General features: G+C 47.8%; 1 protein-coding gene across 2 annotated transcripts in view; it reads left to right on the forward strand.

Annotated features, from left to right (window-relative positions):
• The first annotated feature begins 1,073 nt into the window (after window positions 1-1,073).
• LOC141166021 (protein NipSnap homolog 3A-like) overlaps window positions 1,074-26,479 on the forward strand; it is a 59,408-nt gene continuing 34,002 nt past the window's right edge. Inside the window, exons 1-3 of one of the 2 annotated variants that reach the window (XM_073652243.1) lie at window positions 1,074-1,312; window positions 7,420-7,473; window positions 15,539-15,746. In XM_073652243.1, the coding sequence (XP_073508344.1) occupies window positions 15,620-15,746 (127 nt within the window). In that variant the 5' untranslated portion in view covers window positions 1,074-1,312; window positions 7,420-7,473; window positions 15,539-15,619. The remainder of the gene's footprint in view (window positions 1,313-7,419; window positions 7,474-15,538; window positions 15,747-26,479) is intronic. The other variant, XM_073652233.1, reaches the window with a different exon arrangement.

Raw genomic sequence — 26,479 nt, forward strand, 5'->3', positions numbered from 1 at the left:
ATGAGAGATGCACATGGGGGGGGATGAGAGATGCACATGGGGGGGATGAGAGATGCACATGGGGGGGATGAGAGATGCACATGGGGGGGATGAGAGATGCACATGGGGGGGATGAGAGATGCACATGGGGGGGATGAGAGATGCACATGGGGGGGTGAGAGATGCACATGGGGGGGTGAGAGATGCACATGGGGGGGTGAGAGATGCACATGGGGGGGTGAGAGATGTACATGGGGGGGTGAGAGATGCACATGGGGGGGTGAGAGATGCACGGGGGGGGATGAGAGATGCATCGGGGGGGGTGAGCTGCACATGGGGGGGTTATGTTTACATAACTTTGTTGCCTTATGAAGCGCAGGGGGGGGGGGCCCCCAAAAATTTCTTGCACAGGGGCCCACTACAGTCTGTGTCCGCCCCTGGGGCCAACATATTCTGCAGCGCTTTCCATACATTATCATCGCTGTCCCCATTGGGGCTCACAATCTACATTCCCTATCAGTATGTGTGTGGAAGGAAACCGGAGAACCCGGAGGAGACCCACACAAACACGGGGAGAACATACAAACTCCTTACAGATGTTGTCCTTGGTGGGATTTGAGCCCAGGACCCCAGAGCTGCAGTGCTAACCACTGAGCCACCGTGCTGCCCGCCTATTTTTCTATCCATCCATTTATCTATATATGTGAGAGAGCGATATTAGATACTATATCCATCTATCTCTACCTATAAGTGACTATAACTATTGTTATATCTATTCATTTGTACACACACAAAATATGTTTAACTATTAACACCGAGTGTGATGATAGGTATATATATATATATATATATATATGTGTGTGTGTAAACATAATAGATAAACTCTGCATCACATATTGAGCAGCAGAGATGGTTGCAAAAAAATCCTTTATGCTAAAGCCAAAATAATAGCATAACGAATGCTGCCTGAAAAAAGCGGCAGTGAGCCATTTTCAGGATAGATATGTTGACAGACAGACAGAGCTGTTACAGCCGTGCTTCTGCTCTTGTCATTACTTCCTGCTGGCACGTTTGGTATAGCCCGCTCTCCCTGTATGTGCGCTGCAGTGGCACAGCCCGGGGGCGTGGTCTGCTCTGCTGGAGGCTCCTGCACAGCTGCACGTCTGTGTCCCGGAGCCCTGTACACCGTGGAGCAGAGCAGACAGTGTCACCGCAGCCTGGCCGCTGTCACACGTGTCCTTCCCGCTGTGTACTCGGTACAGGTGCTGACAAGATGCTGTGCACACTACGGAGCTTGGTCTTAAAGGGGCGTCACACGCTGAGAGGTGTACAGGTGAGATCGCATGCACACACGGGGTCAGTGCATACAGCGCTGCTCTGCAGCCTCTGGTACCCGATAATGAACCGTTATTACAGATCAGAATGTTTCACAAATGGGAAAAACATAATATGTAATATGGAAATCGTATTGATGAAGGTAAAACCCAGCAGTAAAGGGGTTGTCCTCCCTTAGGCTGCAGGTCCTCTATATGACTGCAGACTTCTCCCATCAGAATTCTCTAGTCACCACAATGTGCATACACGTGGTCACATGACGACTAGTCGTGGGCAGCCTAGAGTATTGACACATCTAGTCGGAATGTGGCAGGGAGTATGCAAATTGCATGCTTGTGGTCACATGACCTCCCTTTGCCTACACTGGAGGATTCACAAGTATAGTGACTGCAGACTTGCACCTTAAGGCCGGGCAACTCCTTTAACAGGAACCTGTCACCTTGGAAACGGCTATTTACTGGTAGACATAGGGTCAATCTGCAGATAAAATAGTGTTCTGCTCAGTGGCGTACAGCTAATGGAGGCCGGCCACATGGCCGCTATGCCACCACCCGCTTGTTATCGCACATTCATCCTGGATACCGATACAGTTGAAAATAATGATGGGAGAAGGAGCATCAGCTGACTCTCCCTCCCCCATCATTCTTCCTTGGCGTCTAACGTCTCGGCGCAATGACGTCCCTACATGGCACCCGCTGTTTTCAGATGTTTGGCGCATCAGAACGCTCACTGCAAAAACCGGAGTAGCGGGGGAACGAGGAGGAGAGGTGAGTATTTTTTTTTTTTTTAATCAGTGCGTACATTGTAGTGGCCATAATATTGTATGGAGGACTATGGGCTGTGCATAATACTGCATGGAGGACTGTGCATTATATATGGAGGACTATGGGGAGTGCATTATACTGTATGGAGGACTACGGGGTGTGCATTATAATATATGGAGGACTATGGGCTGTGTATTATACTGCATGGAGGACTATGGGCTGTACATTATATATGGAGGACTATGGGGAGTGGGACTATGGGGTGTGCATTATATTGTATGGAGGACTATGGGGTGTGCATTATACTATATGGAGGGCTTGCGATATACTATATGGAGGACTATGGGGAGCGCATTACACTGTATGGAGGACTGTGGGGAGCGTATTACACTGTATGCAAGAAATTATGTGATGTGACGGTTTTGTGTGGGGTCCATCATACTGTTTGGAGGGCTAGTGAGAGCCATTATACAGTGTGGTGAGGTGTGGAGCTGTATTGAGGGCTGTGTGGGGGTCACAGTTGGGGGATCATACTGGATCACCATACTTTGCTGGGGGAGTTGAGGTGGGGTATAGTAGGGTCATCATACTGTTCGTGTGGAGGATACTATAGAGGAATTCACTGTGGGGGTATCATACTGTGCACTTTTGTTGGCATCATATTTTATGTGTGCAATGAAAGGGGAATCTAGGGCTTCTGTAGGAGGAAAATTACTTTGTAAGGACTGCAAAGTTGTGAGATATGCTCTTCTGTGACACTGCCGAATATTAATTATATACATGTATATTTTTTGTGTTGGGTGGGCCAATTAAAACTTCTGCTATGGGGCCCCATGATTTCAATGTATACCCCTACTTCCGCTGTTGCCCGACCACCTTACTGAAGGTATGGCTCCTGGGAGAAAATTAACTTTATTCCTTCTGGGAGCCTCTGGCTTTCAATCATGGGGGGCTACAGTCATCGCTCGCAGCACCGCTCGCTATACTGTAAGCCGCAGCTGTGAGCACACCACAGCACTTTGAGCTACTTCTTCCTCTGCACAGATGCGCTGTCAAAGTGCCAGCTATGTTGTAGCCACTCCCTTCACGCCTCCATGACTGAAAGACGGTGGCTCCTGGGAGGAAAAAAGTTATTTTTTTTTTCCTAGTAACCACGCTGTCAGTAAGGCAGCCAGTAACCATTGTAACGCCATTTACCTGCAGAGTCACCCCGTACCTCCCAACTTTTACAGAAAAGAAAGAGGGTCAAAGCATGCAAATGTTGGCCACGCCTCTATCCACACTCAAACCACACACATTTACCATTTCTGTCTACCCTGTCAGGAGGAGATGTCAGGGGTGTTGATTATTGCTGCATTTTTTTACACATTTTCCCCCTTATTTGACGCTTTTTTAGTGCAGATGGGACGCAGTGTTTATTAGGCTATGTGCCCACGTTGCGGACCTGAAGCATATTTTTTACGCTTCTCCCTGGCGGGAAAATCGCATGCGGATATTACATGCGGTTTTCCCGCCAGGTAGAAGCGTTTGTGAGGCGTCTTTGCATGCATTTCCGCATGCGGGTTATCAAGCACTTCTCCAAGCATCACTTGGAAAAGTGCTTGACAACTTGTTCTGAATGGTAAAAAATAAAAAAATAAACTTTATACTCACCTTCTGATGCATTCTCTGCCCCGTCCGGAGGCTTGAGCGGCTCACGCTGTTGTGTGCAGGACCTGCGGTGACGTCATTGAGTCATGTGGTGGGTCACATGACTCAATGACGTGGCAGGTCCTTCAGACAACAGCGCGACGGAGGGAAAACATCAGAAGATAGGTATAAACTTTATTTTATTCTTTTTTTTACAGGTTCTTTGGTACCCAGGTCTGGATGAGAGTCTCCTCTCATCCAGACTTGGGTACCATCCGCACATTGATTCCGCAGCGCTTCCGCAAAATTAATGAACATGCTGCGGATTTTTGACCGCAACATATACGCTGCGGAAAAATCCGCAGCATGGGCATTGACATTGCGGAATGCCATTGGGGACCATGGGGTGCGGATATACATGCGTTTTTGCTGCGGAAATTCCGCAGCATATACGCTTGAAAAACGCTACGTGGGCACACAGCCTTAATGTATTTTTTATAGTACAAAAAGGCTTTGATTCCGCATGTGAAAAAGTAACTGCAGTTTTTTTTACATACGTTCTATTTAATATCCACTTAGAAGCCTCTAGAGAAAAAAAATGCCCCAAAACCGCACAGTTCAGCAGCGTGTTTAGACGCACAGCTGGCACAGTTTTCATGAAATCACATCCACTTTGCTTGGACAGTTATACACAGCAGAATTTCTGTGCAAAAAAAAAGCAGCAGAAAAAACTTAGCAATTACGTTACATGTGAACACGGTCTAAATGTTCAAGCAAAGTGGATGTGATTTCATGAAAATGCCTGCCCTCTGTGTGTCTGAAGACGCTGCTGAACTCTGCAGTTTCTATGGCGCCTGAAAAATGCATGAAAAAAAAAAGTGTATAATCAAAGCTTTTCTGTACTAATCTGCATCAAATAAGGGGGAAACGCATAAAAGAAGTGCAGCAAACCCGCAATAATTAGGAAAGATTATTATTACATCGTCTGTTACACTTGCAGAAAAAAGGCAGTACAATAAAACATAGCATTTATGCTACGGCCTCAGCGTTACATTTTTATTACTTTTTTTTTAATAAATTTAATGAAGAAAAAAAATCAGTCACACCATTTATTTATCAATGTAAATAATCTGAATCGATGTGTTGTATGGGTCTCCAAAATTACAGCGACACCAATTATGTCCATGTTATTTGCTGATTCATTCTTGATTCATTCTCAGTGCGCAACGGCAGAATTTTTTTTTTTTATTGTTTTTCTGTGTTCCCCCTCCCTCCCCTTTGCGGGGCCCATACACAATGGCTTCAATTCATCAAAGGTTTTACAGCAGAATTTTTTTTGCCTTTTTTATGCTTTTTTCATCTAGCTCCCACTTAGTGGACGGAGCTGGGAAGGGGCATGGCGACCCCCCAATTGTCAAATTCATGACAAGCAGCGGCATTGCTTACATCACAAATCTTACTCCAGTTCCTGACTGGAGCAAGGTTTGTGGCGAGGTGCCTCTTAAAAAATCAGGCCACTTGCGCTCCAGCCCACCCCCTCATTAAGACCGGTGTGATGAGGTCATGATGAATCAGAGCAAATATATTTTAAAGTATGGGGTAGCCCACTTTATATAAGCATATCATGCAAGGTTGGTGAAATGCTAATGGTTATATTTTGGCAGAGGCTCCTGCTTATAATGCTGATGATTTTAAAGCACCACTCCAGTGTGTTTTTGTTATTTACTGTTGGAGTGGTGTCACTAATGTAAGTTCCCTACCCCTAGTCTCCTACTTACCAGCCGCTGTCATCTGTTATTGGCGTTGTTCTGGTTGGTTTTCTGCAGGTTTGACCAGTGTTTGCTTGTGACCATTACATCTGATGGCGGCGCCATGAAGACATGACAGTGTATGGCCCAAATCGTTCCCCTGAAACCATCCCTTATATTATTTTCCTTCCCCCACCAATATCCCATACCACTGAACTTATAATAAATGATACACAGGAGACTTTCTCTTTTGGATATAATTGGCCACAGCGGAAATTTATTAACAAACAAAAATAACCAATGAAAAAATTGGGGGAGGTCCTTGGCGCTACAAGATCCAGCACATGCAGAACAGAGTATTTATTTATCCATAGAATCAATTCACCCTCAGCCGTAACTCCAAGCTCGAAGGCACCACACCACAATCCGTGGTAAAAGAAACACCACCACTGGCTCCCAGGGTACACCCCCGTCCAGAGCCCCACTAAGTGCCAGATCAGCCGATCAATAATTCCATCCTGAAGGGAACCATCTCTGTAAATCCCCCCCCCCCCATAATAAATTCCACCAACCCCAAGGACCCCCACCACCCCAGCCACTGTGACGTACAATAAGAATGTTTGACTTTTAACATAAGCCTGAGCAATAAAACATTATATATCTTTCCAGACATCTCTAAATTCTCTAAAAAAAAGAGGGTGGGTAGGTTGGACTTTTCTTATTGCTGTCCCCACAGGAATGGCCCCCTTTTCCCGCACTTTTCCTTTTATACCCCCTTTTACTATCCCCCTCCCACTCCCTATTGATCCAGTCCCATAACCCCCATTCAAACTTTATTTTCCTCTCCTGGCCCAATCACCATCATGTGGGCCTCTTCTTACAAGCTCCAGCCCCTTCTTCAGTGGTATAAAGTGGATGCCCTATGTAAAAGGTGCAAGTGGGTGCTAATACACCATTCACTGCTATCTAGAACCCCCATTCGAGGGTCATTTAATTGCCCAGAGTAGGGAAGATACCGCCAAGCAGTTGTAAAGAAGCTACCTATGTCACCAGTCAGCTTTTACACATCTTCCTTATTATATATTAAACAAGTTGACACTTCTTTATGAAGAGTTTAGGCATGATTGAGCGAGATGAAGTATGTGGCTATCTACAGACACCCTTTTCAGGAGAATTCTCACTCAGAACAGACCTTCACCTACTTGTAAGGCAGCATAACGACACTTCACCTGCGATATATGGGAAAATCGTGACCTCACTTGTGGCCCTGATTTCATCCGTTCACATTTCAGGCGTAAAAAGCTTTGAAAAATCACCCAATTTTGGTGCAATTTAAAAATGGACCGACTCCTAAAATATATAATAAATTGGGTACAGTAGTACAATGCAGTATGTGCTGTAAATGTTTTCATAAGAATTTGGGAAAGTTCTGAAATGTCCTATAAATGTCTGGTGTGTTCCTGATCTAATGATCTCGGCTTTTAGCGGAGATGAATCTGTGCTGCACTTCATGTACATGCTCAGTAGTGAGGCCGTGCTGTGGAGTCGGAGGTTTGGCTTACCGACTCCACAGCCCTGGATGGTAAGGGGTAAAAATGGACCCACAGACTAAAAAATGGATGAAAATTGAATCCAGCACATTGATGAAATTGCAAAAAAAAAAGTAAGAATGAGGCTGAACTGTTGTATCACTAAAAGGTGATAGTTTAACTTTCAGTGGAGGTTGATTTATCAAATCATTGCAAGACAGAAGTAGAAGCGTTGAGATTGACATTGGTGATGGTAGGGGAATGTTTTGTTTTTTTCTTTGGTGGGCACTACTTTACTGAGCGATGGAGGTGGGTCGCTGTAGAGGTTGAGAAGTTACTGACTGCACAACTCTGCCGCTCCTGTAATACAAGTGTTATCTGGCTCTTGATGTGTAAGTTATGTGGTAATATGACCTGTGCCCTCTTATTTTCCAGCTGGGGTTTACCTCGATGAATCTGGGCCAGTGACTTCAGTGTTCTTCACCTGAGGTCAGGTACAGAAGTGTTAGGAGTCCTTGGAGTTGTGACTGAAGCTTATCGGAGAGCACGACCTTTCATTGGCTTCTGCTAGGTTAAAATAATAAACTTGGCTGTTATTTAACCTTCCCAAATCCAGCACTGCCTCCTTGTCACTGTCTGGTCTTTCATGACAAGCTGCCGACTACAGATCATTCGACTACTGCAGCTGGGCTCAATGGCGCTTTCGATGTATACGTCCTGAGACGCAGAGCCCAGGGATTACATAGGGTTGCAGCAGTGATGTCATTACCTTGAACAAAAACGGGAGCAGCAGAGATAAATAACTGGACCTGGGGAGGGGGAGCAACACCGTATATTATTTTAAACTAACAGAAGTTGATAATTATTTACAACTACTTTATTGCATTCAGAATGGTGCATGTTACAGATCTGGCCCTTTTTCTATTAGTTGAGGTGAAAATTATGACTATTAGGCTAATATTAATCAGTGTCCCCAAGATATTCTGAGCTTTGATTCACAACATATCATCAGGGAAACACACAAGCAAATGAGAGAAGGTCCTCTTTTAATATGAAGGGTACTGCTTGGTTTCTGAATGGAGTAGTAGTGAACCACTGAGATAACTCAATTGTTTTATTGAAACAACGTGTTTCAACCAGGGCTGAGGAGTCGGAGTCGGTATAAAATGGACCGACTCCAACTCCTAAAATATATAATAAATTGGGTACAGTAGTACAATGCAGGATGTGCTGTAAATGTTTTCATAAGAATTTGAGAAAGTTATGAAATATCCTATAAATGTCTGTTCTGTTCCTGATCTAAGGATCTCGGCTTTTAGCTGAGATGAATCTGTGCTGCACTTTATCTACATGCTCAGTAGTGAGGCCATGCTGTGGAGTCAGGGAAATTGAGGAGTCTGAGGCAGGGCGGGGGGCCCACTTGCGGTCGGGCACCCCGCCGGGCTATGGGCAGAGGAGAGCGGTGCCAGCGCCCGCCCTTCTCCCCCCACTTGCTCAGGGCCCCGGCAGCCGGATAGTTGCCTCTCCCCGTGCCTCCGCAGATCCGCTGTCTTCCTGCTGTGCACTCCCTGTGACGTCTTTCCACCGCTCCCTCCCCTGAGCCATCACAGGCAGTGCAGAGCGGGGCGACGCTGGAGTCCGGACCTGAGCAGCAACAGCAGGTGAGGAGGAGTGAGGTGAGTATTTGATTTTTTTTTTTTGCATTATATGGGGGGTGACATCCCGCATGGGGCATTATATGGGGGGGGGACATTCTGCATGGGGCATTATATGGGGGGGGGGACGACATCCTGCATGGGGCATTATATGGGGGGGGGACGGGGACGACATCCTGCATGGGGCATTATATGGGGGGGGGGACGACATCCTGCATGGGGCATTATATGGGGTGCGACATCCTGCATGGGGCATTATATGGGGGGGTGACATCCCGTATGGGGCATTATATGGGGGGGTGACATCCTGCATGGGGCATTACATGGGGGGGTGACATCCCGCATGGGGCATTATATGGGGGGGGTGACATCCCGCATGGGGCATTATATGGGGGGGGTGACATCCCGCATGGGGCAATATATGGGGGGAGACGTCCTGCATGGGGCATTATAAGGGGGAGGAACAGCCTGCATGGAGCGTTATACGGGGGCCAGTATTCTGTATGGAGCGTTATACGGGGGCCAGTATTCTGTGTGGAGCGTTATACGGGGGCCAGTATTCTGTGTGGAGCGTTATACGGGGGCCAGTATTCTGTGTGGAGCGTTATACGGGGGCCAGTATTCTGTGTGGAGCGTTATACGGGGGCCAGTATTCTGTGTGGAGCGTTATACGGGGGCCAGTATTCTGTGTGGAGCGTTATACGGGGGCCAGTATTCTGTGTGGAGCGTTATACGGGGGCCAGTATTCTGTGTGGAGCGTTATACGGGGGCCAGTATTCTGTGTGGAGCGTTATACGGGGGCCAGTATTCTGTGTGGAGCGTTATACGGGGGCCAGTGTTCTGTGTGGAGCGTTATACGGGGGCCAGTGTTCTGTGTGGAGCGTTATACGGGGGCCAGTGTTCTGTGTGGAGCGTTATACGGGGGCCAGTATTCTGTGTGGAGCGTTATACGGGGGCCAGTATTCTGTGTGGGGCGTTATACGGGGGCCAGTATTCTGTGTGGAGCGTTATACGGGGGCCAGTATTCTGTGTGGAGCGTTATACGGGGGCCAGTATTCTGTGTGGAGCGTTATACGGGGGCCAGTGTTCTGTGTGGAGCGTTATACGGGGGCCAGTGTTCTGTGTGGAGCGTTATACGGGGGCCAGTGTTCTGTGTGGAGCGTTATACGGGGGCCAGTATTCTGTGTGGAGCGTTATACGGGGGCCAGTATTCTGTGTGGAGCGTTATACGGGGGCCAGTATTCTGTGTGGAGCGTTATACGGGGGCCAGTATTCTGTGTGGAGCGTTATACGGGGGCCAGTATTCTGTGTGGAGCGTTATACGGGGGCCAGTATTCTGTGTGGAGCGTTATACGGGGGCCAGTATTCTGTGTGGAGCGTTATACGGGGGCCAGTATTCTGTGTGGAGCGTTATACGGGGGCCAGTATTCTGTGTGGAGCGTTATACGGGGGCCAGTATTCTGTGTGGAGCGTTATACGGGGGCCAGTATTCTGTGTGGAGCGTTATACGGGGGCCAGTATTCTGTGTGGAGCGTTATACGGGGGCCAGTATTCTGTGTGGAGCGTTATACGGGGGCCAGTATTCTGTGTGGAGCGTTATACGGGGGCCAGTATTCTGTGTGGGGCGTTATACGGGGGCCAGTATTCTGTGTGGGGCGTTATACGGGGGCCAGTATTCTGTGTGGGGCGTTATACGGGGGCCAGTATTCTGTGTGGGGCGTTATACGGGGGCCAGTATTCTGTGTGGGGCGTTATACGGGGGCCAGTATTCTGTGTGGGGCGTTATACGGGGGCCAGTATTCTGTGTGGGGCGTTATACGGGGGCCAGTATTCTGTGTGGGGCGTTATACGGGGGCCAGTATTCTGTGTGGGGCGTTATACGGGGGCCAGTATTCTGTGTGGGGCGTTATACGGGGGCCAGTATTCTGTGTGGGGCGTTATACGGGGGCCAGTATTCTGTGTGGGGCGTTATACGGGGGCCAGTATTCTGTGTGGGGCGTTATACGGGGGCCAGTATTCTGTGTGGGGCGTTATACGGGGGCCAGTATTCTGTGTGGGGCGTTATACGGGGGCCAGTATTCTGTGTGGGGCGTTATACGGGGGCCAGTATTCTGTGTGGGGCGTTATACGGGGGCCAGTATTCTGTGTGGGGCGTTATACGGGGGCCAGTATTCTGTGTGGGGCGTTATACGGGGGCCAGTATTCTGTGTGGGGCGTTATACGGGGGCCAGTATTCTGTGTGGGGCGTTATACGGGGGCCAGTATTCTGTGTGGGGCGTTATACGGGGGCCAGTATTCTGTGTGGGGCGTTATACGGGGGCCAGTATTCTGTGTGGGGCGTTATACGGGGGCCAGTATTCTGTGTGGGGCGTTATACGGGGGCCAGTATTCTGTGTGGGGCGTTATACGGGGGCCAGTATTCTGTGTGGGGCGTTATACGGGGGCCAGTATTCTGTGTGGGGCGTTATACGGGGGCCAGTATTCTGTGTGGGGCGTTATACGGGGGCCAGTATTCTGTGTGGGGCGTTATACGGGGGCCAGTATTCTGTGTGGGGCGTTATACGGGGGCCAGTATTCTGTGTGGGGCGTTATACGGGGGCCAGTATTCTGTGTGGGGCGTTATACGGGGGCCAGTATTCTGTGTGGGGCGTTATACGGGGGCCAGTATTCTGTGTGGGGCGTTACACGGGGGCCAGTATTCTGTGTGGGGCGTTACACGGGGGCCAGTATTCTGTGTGGGGCGTTACACGGGGGCCAGTATTCTGTGTGGGGCGTTACACGGGGGCCAGTATTCTGTGTGGGGCGTTACACGGGGGCCAGTATTCTGTGTGGGGCGTTACACGGGGGCCAGTATTCTGTGTGGGGCGTTACACGGGGGCCAGTATTCTGTGTGGGGCGTTACACGGGGGCCAGTATTCTGTGTGGGGCGTTACACGGGGGCCAGTATTCTGTGTGGGGCGTTACACGGGGGCCAGTATTCTGTGTGGGGCGTTACACGGGGGCCAGTATTCTGTGTGGGGCGTTACACGGGGGCCAGTATTCTGTGTGGGGCGTTACACGGGGGCCAGTATTCTGTGTGGGGCGTTACACGGGGGCCAGTATTCTGTGTGGGGCGTTACACGGGGGCCAGTATTCTGTGTGGGGCGTTACACGGGGGCCAGTATTCTGTGTGGGGCGTTACACGGGGGCCAGTATTCTGTGTGGGGCGTTACACGGGGGCCAGTATTCTGTGTGGGGCGTTACACGGGGGCCAGTATTCTGTGTGGGGCGTTACACGGGGGCCAGTATTCTGTGTGGGGCGTTACACGGGGGCCAGTATTCTGTGTGGGGCGTTACACGGGGGCCAGTATTCTGTGTGGGGCGTTACACGGGGGCCAGTATTCTGTGTGGGGCGTTACACGGGGGCCAGTATTCTGTGTGGGGCGTTACACGGGGGCCAGTATTCTGTGTGGGGCGTTACACGGGGGCCAGTATTCTGTGTGGGGCGTTACACGGGGGCCAGTATTCTGTGTGGGGCGTTACACGGGGGCCAGTATTCTGTGTGGGGCGTTACACGGGGGCCAGTATTCTGTGTGGGGCGTTACACGGGGGCCAGTATTCTGTGTGGGGCGTTACACGGGGGCCAGTATTCTGTGTGGGGCGTTACACGGGGGCCAGTATTCTGTGTGGGGCGTTAAACGGGGGCCAGTATTCTGTGTGGGGCGTTACACGGGGGCCAGTATTCTGTGTGGGGCGTTACACGGGGGCCAGTATTCTGTGTGGGGCGTTACACGGGGGCCAGTATTCTGTGTGGGGCGTTACACGGGGGCCAGTATTCTGTGTGGGGCGTTACACGGGGGCCAGTATTCTGTGTGGGGCGTTACACGGGGGCCAGTATTCTGTGTGGGGCGTTACACGGGGGCCAGTATTCTGTGTGGGGCGTTACACGGGGGCCAGTATTCTGTGTGGGGCGTTACACGGGGGCCAGTATTCTGTGTGGGGCGTTACACGGGGGCCAGTATTCTGTGTGGGGCGTTACACGGGGGCCAGTATTCTGTGTGGGGCGTTACACGGGGGCCAGTATTCTGTGTGGGGCGTTACACGGGGGCCAGTATTCTGTGTGGGGCGTTACACGGGGGCCAGTATTCTGTGTGGGGCGTTACACGGGGGCCAGTATTCTGTGTGGGGCGTTACACGGGGGCCAGTATTCTGTGTGGGGCGTTACACGGGGGCCAGTATTCTGTGTGGGGCGTTACACGGGGGCCAGTATTCTGTGTGGGGCGTTACACGGGGGCCAGTATTCTGTGTGGGGCGTTACACGGGGGCCAGTATTCTGTGTGGGGCGTTACACGGGGGCCAGTATTCTGTGTGGGGCGTTACACGGGGGCCAGTATTCCGTGTGGGGCGTTACACGGGGGCCAGTATTCCGTGTGGGGCGTTACACGGGGGCCAGTATTCCGTGTGGGGCGTTACACGGGGGCCAGTATTCCGTGTGGGGCGTTACACGGGGGCCAGTATTCCGTGTGGGGCGTTACACGGGGGCCAGTATTCCGTGTGGGGCGTTACACGGGGGCCAGTATTCCGTGTGGGGCGTTACACGGGGGCCAGTATTCCGTGTGGGGCGTTACACGGGGGCCAGTATTCCGTGTGGGGCGTTACACGGGGGCCAGTATTCCGTGTGGAGCGATTCACCGGTTTCTGAGCTATTGTGGAATTTACAATAGATGTAACTCATGTGATGTAAGAAGTGAAATCTTTGGCCTTGTACTATACAGTGCCTACAAGTAGTATTCAACCCCCTGCAGATTTAGCTGGTTGACACATGCGGAATTAACTTGGCATTGTGATATTTGTACTGTAGATCAGCCTGGAAGTGGGAAATGCACTGCTGCAAATTTTTTTTTTTTTTTTAAACGTAAAAAGTTAATTCAGAGTGTCATTTATTATTCAACCCCTCAAACCACAAGAATTCTGTTTGGTCCCCCTAAAGTATTAAGAAGTAGTTCAGGCACCAAGGATAATGAGCTTCACATGTGTGGATTAAAGATCTCTTTTGCCAGCCTTTTCTGACTATTTAAGACCCTCCCCAAACTTGTGAACAGCACTCAGACATGGTCAACATGGGAAAGACAAAGGAGCATTCCAAGGCCATCAGAGACAAGATCGTGGAGGGTCACAAGGCTGGCAAGAGGTACCAAACCCTTTCCAAGGAGTTGGGCCTCCCTGTCTCCACTGTTGGGAGCATCATCCGTAAGTGGAAGGCTTATGGAACTACTGTTAGCCTTCCACGGCCAGGACAGCCTTTGAAAGTGTCCTCCCTTGCCAAGGCCAGGCTTGTCCGAAGAGTCAAGGCTAACCCAAGGACAACAAGGAAGGAGCTCCGGGAAGATCTCATGGCAGTGGGGAGATTGGTTTCAGTCAATACCATAAGTAACGTACTCCACCGCAATGGTCTCCGTTCCAGACGAGCCCGTAAGGTACCTTTACTTTCAAAGCGTCATGTCAAGGCTCGTCTACAGTTTGCTCATGATCACTTGGAGGACTCTGAGACAGACTGGTTCAAGGTTCTATGGTCTGATGAGACCAAGATTGAGATCTTTGGTGCCAACCACACACGTGACGTTTGGAGACTGGATGGCACTGCATACGACCCCAAGAATACCATCCCTACAGTCAAGCATGGTGGTGGCAGCATCATGCTGTGGGGCTGTTTCTCTGCCAAGGGGCCTGGCCATCTGGTCCGCATCCATGGGAAGATGGATAGCACGGCCTACCTGGAGATTTTGGCCAAGAACCTCCGCTCCTCCATCAAGGATCTTAAGATGGGTCGTAATTTCATCTTCCAACAAGACAACGACCCAAAGCACACAGCCAAGAAAACCAAGGCCTGGTTCAATAGGGAAAAAGTCAAGGTGTTGGAGTGGCCTAGTCAGTCTCCTGACCTTAACCCAATTGAAAACTTGTGGAAGGAGCTCAAGAATAAAGTCCACATGAGACACCCAAAGAACCTAGATAACTTTGAGAATATCTGCATGGAGGAGTGGGCCAAGATAACTCCACAGACCTGTGCCGGCCTGATCAGGTCTTATAAAAGACGATTATTAGCTGTAATTGCAAACAAGGGTTATTCCACAAAATATTAAACATAGGGGTTGAATAATAATTGACCCACACTTTTATGTTTAAAATTTAATAAAATTCAACTGAACAACATAACTTTTTGGTTTGTAAGATTTATGCTTCTGTTCATAAAACCTACTATCGTTTGCAGTTTGAAGGCTCTAACTTATTTGCATCTTATCAAACCTGCTAAATCTGCAGGGGGTTGAATACTACTTGTAGGCACTGTGTGTATATATATATATTTCTCTTCGGTATCTGTTCATCATGAATCGTGGTGTGTGTTAAAGGGGCCCACTGAGACTCTTTCGCCCGGGGCCCAGAAAAACCTGGAACCGGCCCTGGTCGGAGGTTTGGCTTACCGACTCCGCAGCCCTGGTTTCAACGCTGCTCCTGCGCCTTTTGTCAGGTTCATAAAGAGACTTGATGACATATAACTGTAAAACAAGACTTTTCTTTACATCTGAAATGAAGGGGACATAGTGAGACAAGTCAAAGGGCACATGTAAATATAATATAAAGGAATGCACAATTTACATCACCCATGTAAAAAGCTCAATATAAAGCCAAGCAGAAGAAAGAGATGAGAAACCTGAGTATTTCTGAATGCAGCCACTGTCAATATACTGATGTGCTCCTTATATGTAAGTGGATGGTGGGAATGACGTTATTTTTTTATGAAGCTCGCCACACAAGTTTGAGTATATGTTGTATTAATTTATTACACTGAGGTGCACCCATATATATATTTTTCTGCTTCTTTGCATTAGTTTAACTAACATTAAAATATTTTTCTTTAGGCAACAGCACCATTTGCTACAGGTCCCCGCCAACATGACACTACTTTATATGAATTCCGCACTTACTCTATCAAGCCGTCTATGATGAGTTCATTCATGCAGCTCACACAGGAGAATTTTCATCTGCGTACTGCTCATTCAGAGTTGGTTGGCTATTGGACCTATGAATTAGGTGGACTGAATAAGGTGTTCCACATATGGAAATATGGTATGATGCTAACTAATTAACTAAACATAGAAGATTTGCTGCTTGATAGTGTTACCAGATTATCTAACACCATTTAAAAAAACAAATAAAAGGTGATCATCCTATCACTGCAGGTCCTTATTCTCTAACCACTGGCAATTGGACAATATCAGCAGGGAAGCCACTTCTGTCTATACATTTCTCTTGCGTGAACCTGATGGATGTGCTGGGTCCATTGGAGTAGCTCTCTATTCTGTCCCATAGATGGAGATTCTTATAGGGAATATGAGCAGTGGTTATCTTAGGCAATTCATTTTAAAGCTTCACCCCTGAGCCTGTTTTCACCTTCGTGACCAGGCCAAATTTTACAGTTCTGACTAGTGTCACTTTATGAGGTAACTCTGGAATGCTTCAATGCATTCCAGTGATGCTGAGATTGTTACTTCATGATAGTGGTAAAATTTGTTCGATATGACTGGCGTTTTATTTGTGAAAATATCGGAAGTTATGCCAAAATTTTGAAATTTTCAAACATTTAATTTTTATGCCCTTAAATCAGAGAGCTATGTCACACAAAATAGTTAATAAATAACATTTACGACAGGTCTACTTTACACAAGCATCATTTTTGAAACATATTTTTTTTTAGTTAGGAAGTTAAAAGGGTTAAAAATCTGTTGGCAATTTCTCATTTTTTTTCAACAAAATTTACAAAAACAATTTTTTCTTTTTAGGGACCTCATCACATTTGAAGTGACTTTAAGGGGTCTATATGACAAAAAATACCCAAAAGTGATACCATTTTAACAACTGCACCCCTCAAGGTGCTCAAGACCACCTTCAAGAAGTATATTAACCCTTTAGCTGCCTCACAGGAATTAAAGCAGTGTGGAAGAAAATAGTTTACATTTTACTTTTTCCCACAAAAATGTTGCTTTAGCCCCAAATTTTTTCATTTTCACAAGGGTAACGAAGAAAATGGATCACAAAATTTGTGCAATTTCTCCCGAGTACACAGATACCCCAGATGTGGTGGAAAACTGATTGGGCGCGGGGCTTGGAAATGAAGGACGCCAATTGAATTCTGGAACACAATTTTGGCTGGAATAGATTGCAGATGCCAAAACAGCAAAAAAATCCACAAGTGACCCCATTTTGGAAACTACACCTCTTGATGAATTCATCTAGGTGTGTAGTGAGCCTTTTATAACCCTCAGTCCAATATTTTATAACTCTGTCAATGAAAAATGACCAACTTTTTTCCCACTAAAATGTTACTTTGGCCCCAAGTTTTTAATTTTCAAAAGGGATAATAGGAGAAAACAATGGTACAAATTTGTTTCACAATTTCTCCTGAGTGCGCCAATAACCCATATGTGGTCGGGTCGAAAACTTCTTTAGAGGCACAGTGCAAAGCTCAGAAAGGAAGGAGCGCCGTATTGGAGTTTTGCTATACCGGTTTGAGGGTGTCATGTCACATTGGCAGAGCCTCTGAGTTGGTGGAACAGCGGAACCCTCCATAAGGAATCCCCCCGCCCAAAGAAATCATCTAGGGTTGCAGTGATCGTATTGCCAACACGGGTGTGTCAGAATTTATACCATTGGGCAGAGAAGAAAAAAATAATTACATTTTTACCACAAAAATTTTGTGTTAGCCCCATTTTTATTTTCACATGGGGAAATGGGTAAAAAATGGCACTAAAATGTGTCACACAATTTCTGCTGAACGTGGAAATAACCCATATGTGGTTGTATGGTACTGCTTAGCCACACGGTGAGACTCGGGAGGGACGGAGCGCTATTTGACTCTAGGAGCACAGATTTTCTTAGAATAGTTTGCAGACTCCATATACAGAGCCCCTAAGTGCCAGAAGAGCAGAATTGCCCCTGAAGTGACCTCATTTTGGAAATTGCACTTCTCTGGGAATTTATCTACAGGTGTAGTGATGATTTTGACTCCATAGGTGTTTTCCAGAAATGAGAAGCAATGGTTTTGGCTAAGTGAAAATTGCAAATCTGCCATTGTAGTGTCCAGTACGTTATGCCCAGCTTGTGCTTCTGGAGACAAGCACCAGTTAATTAGGTGGGCTTTCATCACTACAAAAATGCCAAACATGTGGACGCTAAATGTGGTTTAGGCACACTGGGGCTAAGAAGGGAGGGGGATATTGATTTGGGAGCGCAAAATTAGCTGGATGTCGTCTAGGTGGGCAAGGAGCCTTAACACTTTTCCAGAGCCTTTGTACTATCAGAAACGTGGAAGCCCCCTATATTTCCATTGATAGGTGACGGACCTAAGCGAGGACTTATTTTTTTTGTGGATTGATTTGAAGCTTTTATTGGGAACATTTTTCATAACATTTGGGATCACATCTATCCAGTGCTCTACGCTGAGCATTTATATTGGGGTTTCCATCTAAATCTCCAAGTGACATGATTCAGATGACACCCCCCAAGGATCCATTCACTAAAATGATGCAGCAGGGTTACTCTGGACTCCGTGTGCATGCTGTTCAGTGGTGTTCTTCTTTTCCAAAGTGCACAAAACTGGCTGACGGCACATTCATGCACGCCTAAAAAGACTGGCACTGCCGGATCATAGGCCAGACAGCGTCCACGGTGCCTTTATCTGCCTCATTATAGGGAATCTTCCATCTGAATCACGTATTTCAGAGATTTACATGGAAGCCCCAGTGTAAGCATTCAGCGCAGAGCACAGGATAAATGTGAGCCGAGCCTTACTGCGATCTTTGGAAGGCAGAATGAACAAATCAACAGCAAGTTGAGTTGGTGCAATTACAATGATACAGATTTGTATTGGTTTTTATGTTTGGCTGCTGTCGCACACTAAAAGATGCTTTTTCCCCTTCTCCCATGACAGCACCACCTGAGAGAGGGTATCCGCCCACCAAGGACAGGAACCTACTGAATAAAAAGGCGGTACCTCTCCTCCGCATCAGTTTTTGGTTCCTGTCCCTGATGGGAGCCTCACCAGGTGGCGGAGCGCGCCGGAAGTCCGGGCTGCGCACGCGCGGGGTGCTGACGCGCCCTATCACGGAGTGCGCCGGAAACCGGGTCTACGCATGCGCGGGTGGGAAGATGTCATCCCGCTGCAAGCGCGCCGGGTGCCGCTGGGCTGCGCACGCGCAGAGGCAGGTGGATCTGCGGGTAGCGCGCCAGCTGGCTAAAAATTAAAAAAAAAAAAAAAAAAGGAAAAAGAGAGATGAGCACGCTGCCGGAAGGGGAGGAGCCTAAAGGAGGTGGAGCCCTACTGCTTTTAAGGATGGGGAGCAATCAGGATGGCGGTGTCTGCATCCCCGCCATCATGAATGAGGAACCGCAGTCACCTGGGCAGCAGCTGTCACCGCCACAGGAAGTACAGCAGCAGCCACAGCCATCAAAGCAGCGCAAGCAGCTCAAACAAATGGAACGGGAATCTTCCCATCGACAAAGTCATAGCAGTGAGGGGCGTACGAGTTCCGGCAAGACTGGTCAGAAAAGACTTCGTCAGTCCACCTCCGCCAGATGGGAGCCCTCATGTGAACGGCAACCACCGCCTCCGGTACCCTAGTCTGAACGGCAGTGTGGTGAGTGATCTTCGTGAAAGTCTCACCTTGAATAATGTGCTCTTCTCTCTCTCTCTTTTCCTCCTTCTTCTCCTTTTATTTCTTGGGGCAGGAGGCGAAGAAGTGTAGTGCTAAAAATAAAAACAGGGAGTGTGCTTTATGCAAAATCGGTCTTCCCACCTCCTATGCCAAAAACCTATGCTCAGACTGTATTCAGAAAACCATTGCAGAGGAGTCCCCCAGGTTTTCTTTAGAATTAAAGGATCTAATCCAGACAGAGGTCAGAGAGTCTTTAAGAGGCTTAACCTCACTCAAAAACAAGAAGCGAAAACTAGTTTCTTCAGAATCAGAGGAATCAGTGGAGTCCCGTTTTACGAGAGAACTGCCTTCCTCCTCTAATCACTCCTCATCGTCATCGGAGTCTTCGGATGATAATGGGGGGGGCAGACCTTGTTTTTCGGTTGATAATACTGAGAGACTAGTTAAAGCCGTCAGAGGGACTATGGGTATTACCGATACCAAAGTGCCCAGAACAGTCCAGGATGTTATGTTCGGGGGCTTAGACCAAAGGAGGAGACGCTCATTCCCGGTCAATGACAGGATTAAATCTCTGATAGAAAGGGAATGGAAGAAACCGGAGAGGAAGGGTCAGCTGCCGTCATCCTCCAAGCGGAGGTATCCCTTTGAGGATGAGGATGCGGCTAAATGGGACAAAACCCCTAAGATTGACGTGGCCATTTCAAAATCTTCAAAAAAATCCACTCTGCCCTTTGAAGATTTAGGAGCCTTAAAAGACCCGCTGGATAAAAAAGCGGAGTCCTTCCTTAAGCAAACCTGGGAGTCGTCAGCAGGGGCCCTTAAACCGGCAGTAGCAGCGACCTGCACTGCTAGATCTATGATGATCTGGCTTCAACAATTGGAAGACCAGATCAGGGGGAATGTGTCCAGGGAGAAAATTCTATCAGACCTTCCTCTTGTGCAGGGAGCGGCTGCATTCCTGGCAGATGCATCGGCAGATTCAGTTAGGCTGGCTGCCCGGTCTGCAAACCTCTCTAATGCAGCCCGTAGGGCGCTATGGCTCAAGAGCTGGCCAGGAGATGTGCAGTCAAAGTCTAAACTGTGCTCAATCCCTTGTGAGGGGGACTTCTTGTTCGGCAAAGGTCTAGATGACATCCTAGATAAAGCCGCAGACAAAAAACATGGATTTCCCACGGTGTCTGGTTCCCGATTTAACAGTTCCTTTCGGAAGAGAAAATACAGCCGCAGTAAAGCTCCCAGAGACCAAGGTAGCTGGAAAGACCGAAAGCCGTATAGCAGAGGCTTCATGTTTGGGGGTCCCTCCTCCGAGAATAAAAAAGCCCCTAAGTGACAGTTCCCCCCAGGTGGGAGGAAGATTGTCCCACTTCCTGCCTGCCTGGAAGAAAATTTCATCCAATTCTTGGATCTTAGGGATAATCAGGAGGGGGCTCACACTAGAGTTCAAGAGCAGGCCCAAGAACACTGTCAAAATATCAGCCCCCAGAGGTTTAGTGGAACAGATAGCCTTACAGCAGGAAGTTCTCTCTCTGCTCAGGAAAGGAGTTCTGGTGGAAACACCTGCACCCGAGCAAGGAAGAGGATTCTATTCGACCCTCTTCCTAATAAAGAAGCCGGACGGCTCCTTCAGGACCATTGCGAACTTAAAGAGACTGAACGACCATTTAATCTACAGGCCTTTCAAGATGGAAACAATAAAATCAGCCATAAAGATGTTATTTCCGGACTGTTTTATGTGCGTCCTCGATCTGAAGGACGCCTACTACCACGTCCCGATTTTGCCAGATCATCAACAGTTTCTAAGAGTAGCTGTACAATTCGGCAGGCACGTAAGGCATTTTCAGTTCGCAGCTCTTCCCTTTGGCATTTCCATGGCGCCGAGAGTCTTCACAAAAATCATTCTGGAGGTCACAGCGCACTTGAGGGAAAGAGATATTTTAGTCATCCCTTATCTGGACGACTTCTTAGTAGTGGGCAGATCAAGTCAACTCTGTGCTCTAGCCCTGGCGGACGTCATGGCCAGTCTAAGACGCCTAGGTTGGCTGTTAAATCTGGAGAAGTCAAGACTGGAACCAAAGAGGGTTCAGTCTTTCCTGGGTCTCATTCTGGACTCGGAAAACCAAACCTGTCTTCTGCCAGAGGAAAAGAAACTGAAGATCAGATCCCTAACATCTCAGATTGTCAGCAATCCGACCATCACCCTGAGGAGTGCAATGTCTCTGTTGGGTACAATGACGTCTTGCATTCCGGCGGTTCAGTGGGCCCAGCACCATTCCAGGTGTCTTCAACAGGAGATTCTGGCAGCGGACAGGCGGCTCAAAGGTCGCCTGAATGGGAAAATATCTCTTCCAGATGTTGTGATCAACTCCCTGGACTGGTGGACATCTCCGGTCAACCTATCTTTGGGGGTTCCTTGGACCTTCCAGGTGTCGGATACAATTACAACAGACGCAAGTGCGGAAGGTTGGGGAGCTCACCTAAGGGATCGTTCTGTACAAGGCCTCTGGTCGGACAGCGAGACAAGCCTCTCTTCCAACATGAAAGAGCTGTTGGCAGCCAGAAACGCGCTAAAAGAATTCAGTTCTGTTCTTCAGGGTCCTCACGTCAGGATAATGTCAGACAACAGATCAACAGTCGCCTACATCAACCATCAGGGGGGTACCAGGTCTCTCCCTCTGATGTTAATAGCGGATCAGATCTTCAGTTTTGCCGAGAGTCGGCTGGTTACGCTCTCGGCACTGCATATAAAAGGGGAAGAGTACATAAAGGCCGATTTCTTGAGTCGTCACATCTTGAAACAAGGAGAGTGGGAGTTGAATCCAGCCGTTTTTCAGCAGATTGTGGATCGGTGGGGACAGCCCCAGATAGATCTATTTGCAAACAGACACAATCGGAAGACCGAAACCTTTTGCTCCCTGAATCCAAAAGAGGGGGCGTTTGCGGTGGACGCGCTGCAGATTCAGTGGGATTTCACTCTAGCTTATGCCTTTCCCCCTTTAGTACTGATCCCTACTATCCTGAGGAAGATCCGAGAGGAACGGGCGAGGGTTATATTGATCGCCCCGTTCTGGCCCAAGAGACCATGGTTCACTTGGATGAAGAGAATGTCCCAAGCAGATCCATGGGTTCTTCCGGACATCCCGGATCTCCTCAGGCAGGGCCCAGTCTGTCATCCCCAAAGAGTGGGCCTGCATTTGACGGCTTGGATTTTGAGAGGTCGCTATTGACGCAAAGGGGGTTTTCTCCAGATCTTGTTACTACCCTTCTAGCAAGTAGAAAGCCGATAACAACTAGAATCTATGGTAGAACCTGGGCTAAGTTCTTGTCTACCTCGGGTCAGTCTGCCAAAGGGAGGGTTCCTATTGAGGCCATACTAGAATTCCTCCAGAAGGGGTTAAACATGGGACTAGCCACCAGTACTCTTAAGGTACAGGTATCTGCTCTGGGGGCACTGTATAATTATGACTTGGCAGCAAATAGATGGATCATTAGATTTATTAAAGCCTGTCATAGATCCAGACCTATTCCTGTTCCAAGAATGCCTCCTTGGGACCTTAATTTAGTTCTGGAAGCATTAACCAAACCTCCCTTCGAGCCCTTAGAGAAGGTTTCAGAAAAAATCTTAACTTTAAAGACTGCGCTATTGGTGGCCCTGACATCAGCTCGTAGAGTCAGTGACTTACACGCACTATCCATTAACCATCCATTCACTCAAGTATGTATGGATAGAGTAATCTTAAGACCAGACCCGGCCTGTCTTCCAAAGGTAGCCTCCAAGTTCCATAGGACTCAAGTAATCACTCTCCCTTCCTTCTATCCTAATCCTAGGGATTCTGAGGAATATAAGCTTCACACCTTAGATGTTAGGAGGGTGTTAGTCCAGTATTTGGAAGTGACAAAAGCCTGGAGAAAGAGTGACGCTTTATTTATATCCTTTCAGGGGGCTAGGAAAGGACTTAAGGTTACAAGGGGGACCATAGCTAGATGGGTCAGGGATACTATTACCTTAGCCTACTCTTCTAGCAATCTGCCGGTTCCTGAGAACCTGAAGGCCCATTCCACCAGAGCCGTAGCTGCTTCCTGGGCTGAGAAGGCGGATGTGCCCATCGACATTATATGTAAGGCGGCAACTTGGTCATCCCCTGCTACATTTTACAAACATTACCGTCTTGACCTTTCCTCTTCTACTGATCTGTCCTTTGGTAGAAGGGTGTTGCAAGCGGTGATCCCTCCCTCTGGTATTTAATCTCTATAAATCTCTCAGGTGGTGCTGTCATGGGAGAAGGGGAAAAGATCCTAGTTACTTACCGGTAACGGGATTTTACAGAGCCCATGACAGCACCCTATTAATTCCCTCCCCTTTATCACTGTGGTGTGCACTTTTTTTAAGGTGTTTAGTACATATGTTGAGGTGGTGGTTATGTATTAACCTGTCTTCGGAGGCCCTCTCATGCTCTGAAACAAAAAACTGATGCGGAGGAGAGGTACCGCCTTTTTATTCAGTAGGTTCCTGTCCTTGGTGGGCGGATACCCTCTCTCGGGTGGTGCTGTCATGGGCTCTGTAAAATCCCGTTACCGGTAAGTAACTAGGATCTTTTTTTGCAAAATAAAGTTTTTCCATTGCCATATTTTGAGAGCTATAATTTCTTAATATTTCTGCCGACAGAGCCATGTCGTTTTTTGCCTCATGTTTTGTTTTTGTTTTTTTACGGTGTTCACTGAAGGGGTTAACTAGTGTGACCGTTTTATAGATCAGATCAGGTTGTTCCAGATGCTTCGATACCAAATATGTGCACTTTTTTTGTTTATTTTATATTTACACAAATATGTACTTATGGGTATAATATTTTCTCTTTTTTTTCTTATTATTTTGTGATAATTTATATATATTTTTTTTTATACACTTTTTTTACTTAGTCCCTCTATGAGACTTTAACTTCTATTACGCTGATTGCTGATATAATGCATTGCAATGCATTTTTACATGTCAGTATTACATTGAGAGAAGCCTTTTAGACCATGCCCCTGGCATGGTCTAAGCAGGCCACCGTCGCTGGCAGACCCGGAGGTCGTCATGACAACCTTGGGTTGCCTTGACGACCATCGGGCCCTCACGATGAGGTTGTGGGGGTGCCGATTGGAAAGGAGAGGGAGTCCCCTCCCTCTCCTAGCCTCCTAAATATTGCGGTCGATATCAGTCGCGGCATTTATGGGTTAAACAGTCGGGAGTGGTGCGTGCAACGCTCCTGGCAGTGACAGCCGGGTCTCAACTATCACGTAAGTCGAGCTCCCGGCGACTATCGCCATCACGTACCTATACGTCATTGGTCCGGAACCCCTATCCGACCATGATATATAGGCAAGTCAAATGTTGTGAAGGGGTTAAAGTACCACTCCTCCAGCATTTGAGATCTATATATATCCATTTTTTTTTTTTAAATACGCTGTGTCCAAAGCGCTGCTTGTTGCTGTTCGTGGGGACATAGCGGCTAACGAAACAGCTGTGAGCTGTTCATAATGTTGTATTTCAAATAGTGTTTACTGCTACTGTGTGTTTATTTAACTCTTTTACTTTTACTTTATTTAGGTTTGGTGATGAAAGGATCTGATTGACACCTTGTCATCATCAAACAAAAGAGCTAGGTGTCAGCTAATCCCATTCACCCAATCTTCATTAGCATTTCTATTCATGTAATTCTGGGGCAGCTGTGGCAGCTAGGAAGGTGCCAATAGGCAAACATGGTTCCTGGCCATTATTAACAGCTCACATCTGCTTCGTTAGCCTCTACGTCCCCCCCGATCAGCACTCAGCAGTGCTTTGGACGCAGAGTATATTTGCTGCGTCCAAAGCGCGAAGTTCTAATGCAGTACTTTTGCTGTTGGTACATGTGAATCCACCGGATATAATGACACTTCAATCGGTCAAAATCTGCAGCGGAGATTGGCGTGTCTGCTACAGAAATTGACATGCTGCGGGTGAGTTTGGGTACGTAGGCCACGATCAGGCGCCGCTGCAGGTTTGACACTGTGTTTATACACCGTCAAACCCGCAGCGTCCCGATGTTACAGCATAGTGGATGGGATCTCTAGAAATCCCATGTCCACTATGCGTGCATCTGAGGCTCCAGATCACCCGTGGACACTGACATGCGGTGCATCTTTCAGGACCGCAGCATGTCAAATTTTCTTGCGGAGTCGCTAGTCTCCGCAACATAAATTTGACCACTAGAATGTATTGAATGTGATAAATCCGCATGGTTCAGTGAACACATGTGGATTTACCTGCGTTCAATAGAAAGCAACGTTTTGGACCCTGCATTCCAAAGGGCTGCTACGTCCGGATCGTGGGCACAGAGCCTAAAATTAAAAAAAAAAAAATAGTGTGTGCTCCCGCATCATTTTTATAACCAGCAGAGGGAAAGCCGACCGCTGGGGGCTGATATTAGTAGCTGGAGAAGGGGTCATTAGCCAAAAAATGTTCCCTGGCTACAGCTGTTTGCTTAGCTTTTACTGGCTAGATTACAGGGGGACCCCAGAAAAAAACTGACGTAGGGTCCCCCTATAAAATCTAACCAGAAAAGGCTAAACAGACAGTTGTGGGCTGATATTACTAGCCTGGGAAGGTGCCATGGATATTAGCCCCCTCCGTGGCTAATAATATCACCCCTCAGCAGTCCCAGAAATTGCACATCCATAAGATGCGCCAAACCTGGCGCTTAGCCTCCGCTGTTCCCACTGCCCTGTAGCGGTGGCGAGTGGGGTAATAGGGTTGGGGTTCACGTCAGCCTTGTAGTGGCGACTGACGTGAAGCCCAGGTTAGTAATGGAGGGCATCTATAAGACTCCCCCATTACTAACCGCGTAGTAAAGTTTGCAACGCTTTTTCAATAAATACACGGCCAGAATAAAGTATTTTAATGAAATAAAAAAACACAGTTTTAAATTTTTTTTTATTGTACTCTGTCCCCAAAGCCTTCAATCTTCTGTAAAAAAAAACAAACAAAAAAAAAAACAACAAAAAAAAACAACCATACCCCTCACCTGTCCGCCGTCACGATTGTCCCTCAGCGATCTGGGTCACTTCTACAGCAGTGACATCAGCAATCACTGATGTCACTGCTGTAGAAGACAACAATGTATACTGACAGGAGTG

Source organism: Phyllobates terribilis, unplaced genomic scaffold, assembly GCF_046119375.1.
Source record: "Phyllobates terribilis strain yellow unplaced genomic scaffold, ASM4611937v1 Scaffold_1__5_contigs__length_1240528914, whole genome shotgun sequence".
Classification (NCBI taxonomy): Eukaryota; Metazoa; Chordata; class Amphibia; order Anura; family Dendrobatidae; genus Phyllobates; species Phyllobates terribilis.